Here is a 14,277-nt window from a genome sequence, read left to right as displayed (position 1 = left end):
CAAATATCAACCCGTGTAGCATTGTGATAAGGTATAAAGCCTTTCGGAGGTTGGAGAAGTGTGTCTGAATGTGCTTTGAAACAGATACTTTTAGTATTTAAAAGTACATCCGCACCTTTCTCTTTAAAAAAAGACAAAGTAGCCAAGAGGCCTTGTCCCAAATGGCACCCTCATCCCTTGAAGTACCTCTTGAAGTCCAAAACTTAAGAGATATAAAGCCGCATAGACTCTTGGGTAGCAGTCAGTTTCCAAAGTCTGCTCCAGGCTCAACTAAAGGGCGAGGAACACATTGGCTGCAAAGGTGCCATCCTTGTATATCGTGACACGTAGGATATCTTATGATCTTGTGAACAAAAGACTGCATAAGCAAAAACCAAGAGACCGCAAGCCCACATAGATTTCAGCATTTGGGTCAGTGGGATTCAAACAGCATTTAAATAAGGTGTTGTCGTTTCGGTGAACATGTAGAGCAATGATTATACCAGGGGTGTCCAATCCTGCTCTAGGACGGTCACCATCATGGAGAGTTTAGCTCCAATCTGCTCCAACACACCTGCTGGGGGGTTTCAAGTAACCCTGAATACATTGATTAGATGGTTCAGGGGTGAACTCTGGAGGATGAACCCTCCAGGAGCAGGGTTGGACACCCCTGGACTAGAGTATGTGTTGGCATAGGGAACAGTGCATCAGTGTGTGGACCTGCACGGCCCCCTGTGGTTTCTGTTGAGGCCACAGGTGTGTCTAAGCCATGCAAGGATCCAATGGTGAGGTAGTTGCTTCTGTGAGTATGAGCTAGTAGTGACCCAATCTGGGGTCCTGGGAGGTGAGCCATAATTGCAGGTAAAAAACTCCAACCTTTTAGACTGGCAAATTCAAAGAGAAGGCTGAGTGCGGAGTGTGGCTAAACATCTCACTCCTGTCACTGTAGGTCCGTGTCCAAACAGAGAACCTCCTTGTGGAAGGATCTCACTGCTCTGAAGAAAGATGGCTAAAAGTCTGAGCCTTGAAAACAAAATAGACAAGTCTCCTAAAACATGCTTACAGAGAGGGTAACATTTTTTCCCTTCTGTGAATGTCGGAATTTCTTATACAAGTTCAGTTAATTATGTAAATCAGTTTATGTTACAGAAATCCATAAAGGGTTGTTCACATTGACAGCAATTAAATAATTGGAGATTGACAAGTTGATATGCTGTTGGTTCCTAGTAGGTGTTCCTACTTGACTGTTTGTGTTGGTTCCTAGTAGGTGTTCCTACTTGACTGTTTGTGATTGTAAGGGACTCTGGTGTTGCAGGCTCCTCTTTCCTCTGTAGGGATGAAGCCCCCTAGAGAGATTTTCAAATATGTCATTGTAGCCTACTAAACATTGCCAAGCTCTAGTTTTCAGAAAGTTTGTCTTCTTACTGATGACTACTCTAATCAGTTACCGTTAGGTATGCAATTGCCTGCCTTGTCTATCCTGTAGAACCACTTTTGTACTCAACTGCAATATCCAAGTTTAACAGGCAGCATAACATCTGAACTTTGCTGTCCACTCACCCATTGGTAGTCTCCATGTGTGTAGCGGCCTATCTGCATAAAGCTGAACTCTGATCAACATTGTTGCATTGCAACTCATGGTCTATCATGTTGCTTCAAATCTCTCTTTGAAAATAAAAGACATCTGGTGCCTACATCACTGCAAATCGCTGTCAGGGTGACCACCTCCTTCTCATCAACGTTATGTTCAAGATCGTTATTCTTTAAGAATGGCAAATTCTTCTTGAATGTTGAGCTGAGAGGTGTTTGGAGCTGTGCTTGTTAGGGAAGCTTCATAAACAGTCCATTGTCCATGGAAGGGACGGACATGGGAAAGGAAAACTGGAATAGACTCATATCAGCAGTGAGCGCAGCCATTGCAGCAGGGTCATGCTCGATCTGGTTTCTCAGGGATGGGTCGATCTTCTCCAAGCGTCGCTTTAGCCTCTTGGCCTCCCTCTCACGGATAAGCCGTGCCTGCCTCTTCTCAGGCGTCTCGTTGGCCCGCTTGAGTCGCATGGCTTCCCGGTCTCGCTGCAGACGACGTGCCCGTTGATCGTCAGTCTCCTGCATCCTTTGCAGCCGCTTTGCCTCACGGTCTCGTAAGCGGCGCATCTCCCGCTCCTCTGGTGACTCACATGCTCGCTTGGACTTCTTGGCCGTTCGCTCACGTTCAAGCCGCTGCATCCGCACCTCTACAGGTTCTTTCTTCCTACGGATTGCCCATTTCCGCATGGACGGCGACTGGGCATCCACAATTTGCTGGTAGGCTACACAGCTGTTGCAGACCAACAAAACCCCAGCTGGGTACACAGGCATAGGGTTCATGAGGTCTGGAAAAGGTGGAAGTCCTGTGTTTTGAGTACTGAGGCTGTCAGAGAGTGGGGGAAGAGGAGGTGCAGAAGAGAGAAGACCATCTGGCAATGAGGTCAGTCCAGGACCAGGACTTGTGTTTGGGTTAGACATAGTGCTTCTGGGTAAAGAATCGGACATGGCACAGGCCTCACCCTCACTGTTGATCTCTATACTACTTGTGTCAAGGAACTCCTTCAACTTTTCCCTAGAATTTCAAACCAGTAAACAGTTAAAGCAGTTAGAAACAACAATAAATCACATTATCCTAGTAAAATCATGTCTTGAGGAAAGAGCTTACCTGTTGAAGTTGTTGGTGTCTGTGAAGCGAGCCCCACATACGGCACAGTTGGACAATCGGTCCTCTGAATGGATGAGAAGATGTCGACCAAGAGAGCCTGGAGAACTAAGTGCTCTTCCGCAAACAGGACAGACATAACTCTTACTGCCACCAACAGCTGTGTGCTGTACATAGACAATAAGACACAAAGAGATTTCATACATAAATTCTTCTTAAATAAAGAGACTTAAAGGAACTAGTGTTAATTTCGTCAGACGAGACGAGACGAAATATGTTCGTCAACAACCTTTTTTTTCATGACCAAGACAAGACGATGACAAACTGCACCACTGTCCAAAAACGCTGACTAAGAATAAATTAACATGCATTATTGTTGACGAAAAAAGACGAGACGAAAATGTTTTGCATAAAATAAAAACTAAGATAAAATCTCTCTTCATTTTCGTCTACAATCGTCTCTGCTTTTTCATCAACTGTTACGCCTTTAAAAATTCAGAACGAGTTTGCGGCTTCCCGCTGTTGCTCAAGTTACAGGTCTCACCCCTGTTTCACACCGCAAGCGTGAGCGGCGCGCGAGCAGCGCGTATTTTTTTCGGCGTCCATGTTAATCAATGAGTGCATTCACACCGGGACCAGGAGCAGCGCGTGAGCGTCAAGCAGGAGCGTCGCGTGAACAGCAGTGAAGCGGGGGTTTCGGCGTCCGGTCTATTTTTGCTGTGCTGCTCACACTCAATTAAAGTGAAAGCAAACTTTTGATGGAAAAATAAATATGATTTTACACAAAATTGTTCAAAATGCACAGAATAAGCATGTCAAGAGTTTTAACAACAACGACAATGTCTAGTGTTTTAACAATTATGCCAGAAAATAAAATTAAGTATAACAAATGTATTTACCCATTTAAACTTTTTAATTAATCGTTTTGGGTGAAAGTATGGTGTATTGTTATAAAAACAAATGTTGAAAGAATTATACACATTGTTTGAAATGGTTATATTTTCTGCCGAACACGCTTTGCAGCCGCTGCTGTGACGCTGTACTTATACGCTTCCAGTGACAGTGACGGTGTAGTTGCGCGGACGCGCTGCTCGCGCACCGCTCACGCTTGCGGTGTGAAACAGGGGTCATACTGGCTGCAACACAAAACTGCTGAACGCACAACACCCAAAGTGAACACGAGTGATGAGCGAGCGACGACGACATGCTAGGTCGAAGGAAGAGGCTCGATATTTGGTCGCATTTTAAGTACAATCATCTTTTGAATTGTGTTGGTTAAAATAAAATACTCTTCAGAACAGGTTAATCATTTGTGAATGTGTCTCCTAAATCAGAAATTGAAAACCAGACACGTTTAACATTTGCATTCAACAAGGGTATTTTATCAGGTAATTATGACATTCAACCAATGTTTGAGATATGTGAAACTTTTTTTACTGAAATGTTTATAAGTAATAATCTCAGTAATAATGTTATTTAAAAAAAAAAAGACTAAATTTTTTTCTTACTAAAACTAGACTAAAATATATTGTTCTTTTTGACTAAAACTAGACTAAAATTAAAAGACTTTGTCGACTAAAACTTGACTAAGATATCTTGAGTTTTCTTTTGTCTAAAACTAGACTAAAATGACAAGACGTTTAGTCGACTAAAACTTGACTAACAAAAAAAGATATGTGAATGACTAAATATGACTAAAACTAACAAGGACATTTGGCACAAGACTGAGACTAAGACTAAATTAAAAATAGGTGACGAAATTAACACTAAAAGGAACATTCCAAAAATGAACATTGTCATGATTCACTCAACCTTTTGTTGTTCCGAACCCATTCGACTTTCTATCTTCTAGACAATTTTAAATAATGCACTGGTCATTGTTTCCAAGCAACTATGACAGGGACTAGAGATTTCAAGTTTCAAAAAGCATGCAAAAACGGACTTATCATTTGAGGCAGTCGCCATTTAATGTAAATAATTTGAAAAGAAATAACGGAGCCAGACTGCAAATTTTGGAGATACGCTGACATATTTCACAGAAATTCATGAAGTGTACGATTGACGCAGACCAATTTTTTCACTTCAGATTTTTTATTTCCATCCAGTCCAAGGATACAAAACACGTTTTAAACTATTTTCATTTGTCACTCGTGTGTGAGTTTGTTGTGTCAGTTAGTGTTTGATCCCCATTTGTTGAGTGTATGATGCCCAGTCTTTTTCTGTAACAGTTTACAAAGTCAGCAAGTATATGATGCCTATTGTTTTAGTCATGTTGTGTATTCCGGCCTTTAGGGGTGCTCTACAATCTGGACATAACTGATCTGATCACAAAGTGTTTTGGACCCCAGTACACATGTACAGTATTTAGCACTGTCCACTTGTTATTGGATCAGCCAAGATAGAAAGAGTCTAAGGTCTAAAAAGAGTCTAAAGATACAATAGGCTTATGTAGTGGTGTCCTCACCTGGTAGACGTGAGCGATGAGCTGATCTGGGCTATTGAACTCCAGGGAACAAAGAGGACATACAAAACTGCTCCCCTGGTCTGTCCCCTCCTCATTCTCCTAACAGACACAATGCAACAACAAACAGTTACAATGATAGCCAAGTTTAGAGTAACAAGACTTACAGTCTGAAATGTAGGGTAATATTTTATATATATATATATATATATATATATATATATATATATATATATATATATATATATATATATATATATATATATGTATATATATGTATATATATGTATATATATATATATGTATATATAGTATGATTGCACACAAGTGACTATTCCCTGAAACTGCTAATGACTGTAGCTGTGGTGCAGCACTGGAGAAGTGTGGCAGAAAAATGGATACATAAGCCATGTGACTCATTCCAACTGTTAACTGTCAACTGGGTTGCTATAGAGCCATGAGTCACCCTGCAAAAATATCTATCAACACTTAAAGATGCCAGCATCGGTGAGGTGGGATCACAAAGACTTTTGTCATGCTTTTCTACTCAGAATTGAATGAAGTCACACAGACTTGTACATAAAATTACAATCGGCACCCTTTAAAAGTTCTACATACTTATTAATTTATTCAGTTAATTGTAAAGTGTGAATATCATAAGTAAATGTCTAGCTAATGTTTGCCTGCAAAAAATAAAAAAATGAATAGAATCAAAAAAAAAAAAAAAAAAAAAAAAAAAAATATATATATATATATATATATATATATATATATATATACATACAGGTGCTGGTCATATAATTAGAATATCATCAAAAAGTTTATTTCACTAATTCCATTCAAAAAGTTAAACTTGTATATTATATTCATTCATTACACACAGACTGATATATTTCAAATGTTTATTTCTTTTAATTTTGGTGAATATAACTGACAACTAAGGAAAATCCCAAATTCAGTATCTCAGAAAATAAGAATATAACTTAAGACCAAAACAAAGAAAGGATTTTTTGAAATCTTGGCCAACTAAAAAGTATGAACATAAAGTATGAGCATGTACAGCACTCGATTATTAGTTTGGGCTCCTTTTGCCTGAATTACTGCAGCAATGCGGCGTGGCATGAGTCGATCAGTCTGTGGCACTGCTCAGGTGTTATGAGAGCCCAGGTTGCTCTGATAGTGGCCTTCAGCTCTTCTGCATTCTTGGGTCTGGCATATTGCATCTTCCTCTTCACAATACCCCATAGATTTTCTATGGGGTTAAGGTATGGCGAGTTTGCTGGCCAATTAAGAACAGGGATACCATGGTCCTTAAACCAGGTACTGGTAGCTTTGGCACTGTGTGCAGGTGCCAAGTCCTGTTGGAAAATGAAATCTGCATCTCCATAAAGTTGGTCAGCAGCAGGAAGCATGAAGTGCTCTAAAACTTCCTGATATATGGCTGTGTTGACCTTGGACCTCAGAAAACACAGTGGACCAACACCAGCAGATGACTTGGCACCCCAAACCATCACTGACTGTGGAAACTTTAGACTGGACCTCAAGCAACGTGGATTGTGTGCCTCTCCTCTCTTCCTCCAGACTCTGGGACCCTGATTTCCAAAGGAAATGCTAAATTTACTTTCATCAGAGAACATAACTTTGGACCACAGCAGTCCAGTCCTTTTTGAAGAGAGACTCTTCTGACGCTGTCTTTTGTTCAAGAGTGGCTTGACACAAGGAATGCGACAGCTGAAACCCATGTCTTGCATACGTCTGTGTGTAGTGGTTCTTGAAGCACTGACTCCAGCTGCAGTCCACTCTTTGTGAATCTCCCCCACATTTTTGAATGGGTTTTGTTTCACAATCCTCTCCAGGGTGAGGTTATCCCTCTTGCTTGTACACTTTTTTTTTTCTACCACATCTTTTCCTTCCCTTCGCCTCTCTATTAATGTTCTTGGACACAGAGCTCTGTGAAGAGCCAGCCTCTTTTGCAATGACCTTTTTTGTCTTGCCCTCCTTGTGCAAGGTGTCAATGGTCGTCTTTTGGACAACTGTCAAGTCAGCAGTCTTCTCCATGATTGTGTAGCCTACAGAACTAGACTGAGAGACCATTTAAAGGCCTTTGCAGGTGTTTTGAGTTAATTAGCTGATTAAAGGGGGGCACCAGGTGTCTTCGATATTGAACTTTTTCACAATATTCAAAATTTCTGAGATACTGAATTTGGGATCTTCCTTAGTTGTCAGTTATAATCATCAAAAGTAAAAGAAATTAAACATTTGAAATATATCAGTCTGTGTGTAATGAATGAATAGAATATACAAGTTTCACTTTTTGAATGGAATTAGTGAAATAAATCAACTTTTTGATGATATTCTAATTATATGACCAGCACCTGTGTGTGTGTGTGTATATGTATGTATATATATATATATATATATATATATATATATATATATATATATATATATATATATATATATATATATATATATTTTGTAGGGGTGGGAATCATAAGGTGGCTCACAATACCGATAATATCACATTACAGCAATTCTGAGATAATCTAAATATTGCAAGTCAATCTTATAATGATACATCACAATATCTAACTATGAAAACAAAATGTCTGTGAAACGGTTAAGTGGCACACATCCGTCATTCTTTCAACTGTTTTCTTTCACTAGACATTACCAAATGTGTTTACATGTAAACCATGTGTGTTTTTGACCGTGTTAGCACAATCAGATGCGAAAGATAACTTAGTCCAGTAATCAGACGCTGTTTGTCAGGCTTTTTAGTGTGCTTTAGGTGTAAACGCTCAGAAAAGGCGCGTGTCAGAACAGCACACAACTGAAATATTTAACTGGCGAGGCTTTAAAGCATATGCAAATAATGCAGTTATTGCATATCAATGGTATAAAAGCTGAGGTGGGTGAAAACCTAGTTTTCTCAGGCTAGTTAACTTATTTCCCTCATTCATGTTTTGAGCCCCACCTCGAGGAGCCATGAAGTATTTAGAGTCTTATTCCTTAAAATATAGATTTTTAGAGCCAGCGCATAAATTCTCATATCGCATGGAGAAGGATATTGCACAATATAATGAGATCTAGCCTATATAGAAAGATAGTACTTTACAATATAAATATTTTATGCTTGTATGAATGGGCCACAATCACATGAAAAATCATACAAAGCTGGTCAGCTGGTCACCCAAAAAAAAAAAAAATTGTGTGAAACCAAGTCTACAACATACTAAAATATGGGGAATGTTTTGATGGAATTCTTTAGGTTAGAACATTTTGAAATACATTTTATTTGTTTATCATTAAAATGAAAAAAGTTAGGCCGATGCCTTAATGCTTTGCAAGTCATATTACAGTGAGAAACTCAACGCAAATCATAATAAAAGAAGAATTTTAGAAAATCACACAACTATCTACTTCTTCTATCAAGCCTCCATCACTCACCTCCTTGACGTCATCATGTAGTATGGGGCCGTGGCTGCTCTTATTACTCGTCATGCTGTCATCAGCAGAGGCATTTGAGGAGTCATCTTTGTCAAAATCACTATCACCGTCGTCTGGCGGGACAGAGAGAAAAAAAGTCATATCAATGGCTCCATCACAGGTCACTTTGCTTTTCGTTTCTAAGACTCAACACTACAATCACAGCTGTCTTCCTTGTTTTTAATATTTTATTAGCACATATATAAATAAATTCACAGACAGACGTGCAGTCGTGAGGTGTGTGTGTCTCACCGCTTGTGCTGTCTTGCTCTTCAGGTTCCTGTGAGTTGTTGCTATGGCATTCTCCATCCTCGATGAAGTCATCTCTAGCATCCATCTCAAAAGTGTGCTGTGGGCCGCACAACCCAGTCGTGTGAAAAGGCCCTGTAAGTGAAACAACATTGTCACTGAACATATATAAAACTCGTTTTTAAGGGCTTGCCTGCTTTGGTTTCCATTGCATTCGTATGTGGTAGAATTTTAGTGCAGAGTGGAGAGATTTAGTTCTGGGTGATTGCTAAGGTCTTAAATACAAAGCCCAAGTCGGATCACTTTAATGTAAGATTTTGTTGTTGTTGTTATTTTGTCATCCAAAACATTAGTTGCACTAATGGTCTGGGGAAGTTACATGCCAAACAATAATACTTAAATGTTTTTCAAGTAAAAATTATTTTTTGTTTTTGCATGTTGTTCCAAACCTGTGAAACACAAAAGAAGACATTTTGAAGAATGAATCGGTGGCGTTTTTATTGAAAGTCGTTAAAAGTCCAGTGTTGTGTGGACCCCAGTGTTCTTCAAAATATAAGGAAGGGTGTTTTTGACGCATTATAATGCATGCATTATTATTTAAAAAATCTCATGAATAATCGAATATGAAAGTTATACCATAATTCTTACCTATTTGTGATTATAACTATTAGGATTATTAGGATTTATAACACACAATATACAATTCACATATAAAACACATAATATCAATTTAAGATACAATGGATTATAGTTTCCATAGTTATAATGTATTTTAAGTCAGCACAATATTGTGTCTTTTAATGTAAAGTGCCAAATAAACATCCAAAGGTTTTAGAATGTGGTCAATATTTATGTTGGTTATAAAAAAGTAATATAGTTTGCATCTTCTTTCATCTATAATAACAAAGTAACAAAAATAACCACATTGAGATGCATTCTTATGTTGTCATGATATAAATGTACTCATATTGTGAAATAAGTACACACTGGTAACCGTTTTTTTAAATGCAAGTATTGTTATTGAAATTAATAAAAATAAATTTTCCTGTTGTTTTATGTTTTTGCTGTGCTATCTGTTCACTGTATTGAAATATTTTAGTTATCATATCCAAGTCATAATACTAGTATCTTGACAACACTATTTATGTTGTTACAATTATTCATAAGATGAAACAATTGTAGATTTTACATTGTTACATTAGTTAACTACATTAGTTAATACGAACTAACAATGAAAATTCTTCTAAAGGATTTAATAATGTTACTTAATTTCAAGATGCAATGATAAATCAAGTTGTATCTTTTAATATCATTTAATTGATCTAACCTAACATAAACTAACAATGAAAAGTTGTATTTTTATTAACTACCATTAACAAATGTGAATAAACATTGAAACAAGTGTTTCTGCTCATTGTTAGTCAATCCATTAACTAATGGGACCTTACTGTAAAGTGTTACTTTTTATGTATATAATATAAGGCATTATGCAAGCATTGCAATGAATACCCTTATAATGCATTATAAATACAGGCTAGATGTACTGTTTACAACACATCAAAAAGCCTGAATCTGAATTATTCTCACTGAAATTTTGAATTTCAAAGAAAAGGCCGACTGTATGAACAACAGAGGCCAGAGCAGCGGTGGTGTTGTGTGATCAGAACAATAGTTGATGCTGCATTAACACACTCCACCTCACGCTCACCAACCCCCACGTTACACACACTGCAGTCCCAGAGGAAGCAGAGGATCCGTGCCTCTAATGTGAGAACCATCTCCTCCAGAAGCACTCCATATGCCCACACCGAGATGCTTTTCCCTCTGCATGCATCCCATTACACCAAACACCTTCTGCGAAGCTGCTTTAATCCGCAGCATGAACGGCAACCAGCATACGAATACACCAGATATTATGCTTTCCAATGAAAGTGCCAGTGCAACACGATACGGTGTTGCTCTCCTATTTTACACATTCAGATACATTTTCATTCACTCACAAATGCAATGAAAATATATGTATGACATGAGCATTTAATTGAACTCCTGTATCTAACTTGGACATAAAAAAAAAAAAACAAATTGCATATGATCATCAATCGTTTGATGACAGCTCTTTATTGATTTGAACAATGACAAGTCTTCTGTGCTCTCTAATAGATGTAACTCTAGTATCCCTATTAGGAAACAGACAATAAAGGTAATGTGATCCAGTTGTTAAAAAAAAGCTTTTATACAGAATTTTTTTTTAATTGTATCATATATTGTTGTTAGTCATCTGATCGATGCATATCTGTGGGGGTTTTACGAAACACCTTAAAGGGATAGTTGACCCCAAAATGAATCTGTCATCATGCACTCACCCTCATGTCATTCCAAACCTGTAGGACTTTCTGCAGAAAACATATTTTGAAGACTGTTTGTAACCAAACAGTTCTGGTGACCATTCATTTCCATTAGTTTTCAGTGAACCATAATTTAGTTTCTTTTTACTAATGTAAAGAACCTTTTGTGGAACGGAAAGGTTCAATGGATGTCAAAAAACTTTTTTTTTTTTTTGGAGTCATCAATGTCAATTAAAAAAAAACTTTATTTTAAAGTGTTTGGAATCTTTCCATTTCACAAAAGTTTTTCTTTAATGGAAAAGGGTTCTTTAGATTATTAAAATGTTATTTACACTCGGAAAAGTGTAGATGGTTCTATTAAGAACTGTTCACTGAAAGATTCTTTGGGGGGGAACCAAAAAAAGTTCTTTTATTGCATCACTGTGGAACCTTGAAGAAAAAAAGAAGAAAAAACTAAGACATTGTTCCACAGAAAAGAAAAACCTCAAACAGGTTTGGAACAACATGATAAAGACCAAATTTTAATTTTTAGCTGAACTATCCCATAATGTCATCGTGTTGAACTTGAGCAAGCTTTGGTCTACATTTGAGCCATTTCAGGACTGCCTCCACCACATGTTTTTTTCCCATTTGAAAAACAACAGCCGACGGATGTAATACTTCACATCCACTACTAATCACCAAAGACTGTCAAGAGTTTCCACCCTACTTTCCCATCATCCTCGGGACACTTTCTATGGGTGTTTGGGAGCATCTCCAAGGACAGAAGACTTGCATGAGGGATATCGGCGTTAAAATAGGAATGGATACAACAGAGCGGCTCTGCGGCAGTCAGCCTGTGATTGATGTAAGCGTGTTCCCCATCCCCCTCCACCAGTTCTGTCCGTACATCTGTCTCTCCACCCTCCCTCCGCCTTCTCCTCACTGTGATGTTATCTCAGAGTCTGTGTGTCTGTAGGCAGGAGGTGACGCAGTGTCTGTCTGAATCCAGACAAAGAGACAAACTCATCAGACACCAGAGAAAGGCTAAAGTCAGGAGAGGGGGTGGGTGAGAGGGAACAAAACTTCCCTCGGAGGCCAAACAATGAGAGCAGTCCTGAATTCAAACCATCCCACAGTCTTCACAAACCACCAACCCAACAGAAAACAGGCAGGGGACGGGGCCCTCACACGCTGTCTACTTCATCAGATAAACCCAGACAAGCGATTCAGGCCTTACTTTGCCTAATTGACAAAGAAGAACAAGATCAGTCATACAGGTTCCCATGGAGTAACACTTCCCATAGTGCACCCCAGTGTGTCTGCAAGAGCCCACGTGTTTACTATGAAGAGGAAAAGACGGAGTACCATTTACAGAAAAGTCTCAGCCTTTGACTTTCTCCAGCTCTCAAAATATTAAAATCGTGAATACGACAAAGTAGTTGCTGGGGACTATACTCAAAATAATGCTGTTGGATTTCATTTCAGTTATTTTCACTCAGAAATCACTAGTGGATTTCACAAACCATTACAAAGAAACCATAATTGATACGGTGAATTAAACTTTTAGAAGTAGAAAGACTGAAACTGTATTTTTTCTGTTTTATTTACCTTTAAAAAAAACTAAAACAATTGAAAAAATGAAGTAAAACTATAAAATTTAACTGTAAATGTAAACCATTTTACAGTGTAGTGTGTAAAAAGAATTATATATATATAAGGTAGCACCTTTATACAATAAAATATCAATATAATACAGCACAGATTACTATAAGACAATCATAAGTTGTCACTAAGATTGGCTGCAAACGTGTGTAACATTTCTAAATAATTGCATGTTTCAAGGGTAACGTTACTCATTGAGGAAAACGCTTCCTTACATAGATGTGATCGTGTACTGTCTCTACAAGTAATACAGTCTTGTACAGTATGTATGTATAGTAATGTGTATATACAAAAACACAAAGAAACTTGTTTAGTAAATATATATACATATATATTAAGTGCTGTCAAATGATTAATCGCATTCAAAAACTATTTTTTTTTACATTTTTGTGTTTATATGTGTGTAGTATATTTATTATATATACATGAATACAAACACATACAGTATATATTTTGAAAATATTTTACATGTATACTGGCGACATTGATATATTTTTTATTCTTATATTTTATATTATATATAAATATTTTTAATTAATAACAAAATTTTTCTTTAATATAGACATGCATGTGATTGCATTTATACATAATAAATACAAACAGTATACAAACATATTATGTAAACAATTTTGTTTTCTTTTGATGCGATTAATCGTTTGGCAGCACTCTCTCTCTCTCTCTCTCTATATATATATATATTTCGCGTGTATATCCTCTAGATCGGGTTTCTGTCACTGTGAACACATTGTGAGGAGAGTTTGTGAACGCCTGGCCTGTTTCTGTTGTCCTCGTACAGTAAAATGCGGATATAAGACTTGACGAAAGCAAACACTTGAATGCCACACTGTATCATGATGGTCACGATCACCTCCACGAGACCCGCTTTACACGAACGAGGAAATGAAAAGTGTTTACGATACCTGGGATACCTACAATTCACTTTGAAAGGGTTGGTCTGTTTGCGTCTGGACATATTATCCCCGACTCTCGGAGGAAAAAGAGCCGAATCTCTTCTTTGATCCGACTGATGTGTAGATGCTTTCGCCAATCCGAGGGTAACGTAAATGTATTAAAGCAGAAAACAATCCCGCAAACACATTGCGCCTGACGGACAGAAGTGAGCAGCAGACGGCTACATTGGCCGGCGCGGTCAGGTTCATTTGACTAAAAGAGAATAAAAGCTCACTTTTGCGCACACAGACATCTCGGTCTCTGTCGACGAGAGCGCGTGCATGTCGACAGAGCTCGGTTTCCAAACACGAGAGACCGGAGGAAGATGAGGAGAGTAGATGTGAAAGCCTGCGCCACTGTAGCCGGGAGAATGCACTGCAGACTCTTCACCTACATGCATTTCAAGCGATGAGCAGAAGTGAGAAGAATAACTAATGTAACCATCCGCCTCCCACAATGTACTTATAGGG

At 38.1% G+C, this 14,277-nt stretch overlaps 1 protein-coding gene across 2 annotated transcripts; it reads right to left on the bottom strand.

Moving 5' to 3' along the window:
- Positions 1 to 1,236: 1,236 nt before the first annotated feature.
- LOC132110756 (zinc finger protein 821-like) lies at positions 1,237 to 14,277 on the bottom strand. Of its 2 annotated transcripts, none has more exons than XM_059517628.1 (6): positions 13,790 to 14,277; positions 8,871 to 9,002; positions 8,580 to 8,692; positions 5,133 to 5,231; positions 2,672 to 2,835; positions 1,237 to 2,578 (listed from the first exon to the last, which is right to left on the bottom strand). In XM_059517628.1, the coding sequence occupies exons 1-6, from the start codon at positions 13,827 to 13,829 to the stop codon at positions 1,801 to 1,803; spliced, it is 1,326 nt and encodes a 441-aa protein (XP_059373611.1). In that variant the 5' UTR covers positions 13,830 to 14,277; the 3' UTR covers positions 1,237 to 1,800. The 2 variants fall into 2 exon arrangements, with proteins under 2 accessions (XP_059373611.1, XP_059373621.1); XM_059517638.1 differs by having other exon boundaries at positions 13,777 to 14,276.

The sequence above is a fragment of the Carassius carassius genome, chromosome 2 (genome assembly GCF_963082965.1).
Source record: "Carassius carassius chromosome 2, fCarCar2.1, whole genome shotgun sequence".
Lineage (NCBI taxonomy): Eukaryota > Metazoa > Chordata > Actinopteri > Cypriniformes > Cyprinidae > Carassius > Carassius carassius.
This window is presented reverse-complemented; position numbering and strand designations above follow the sequence as displayed.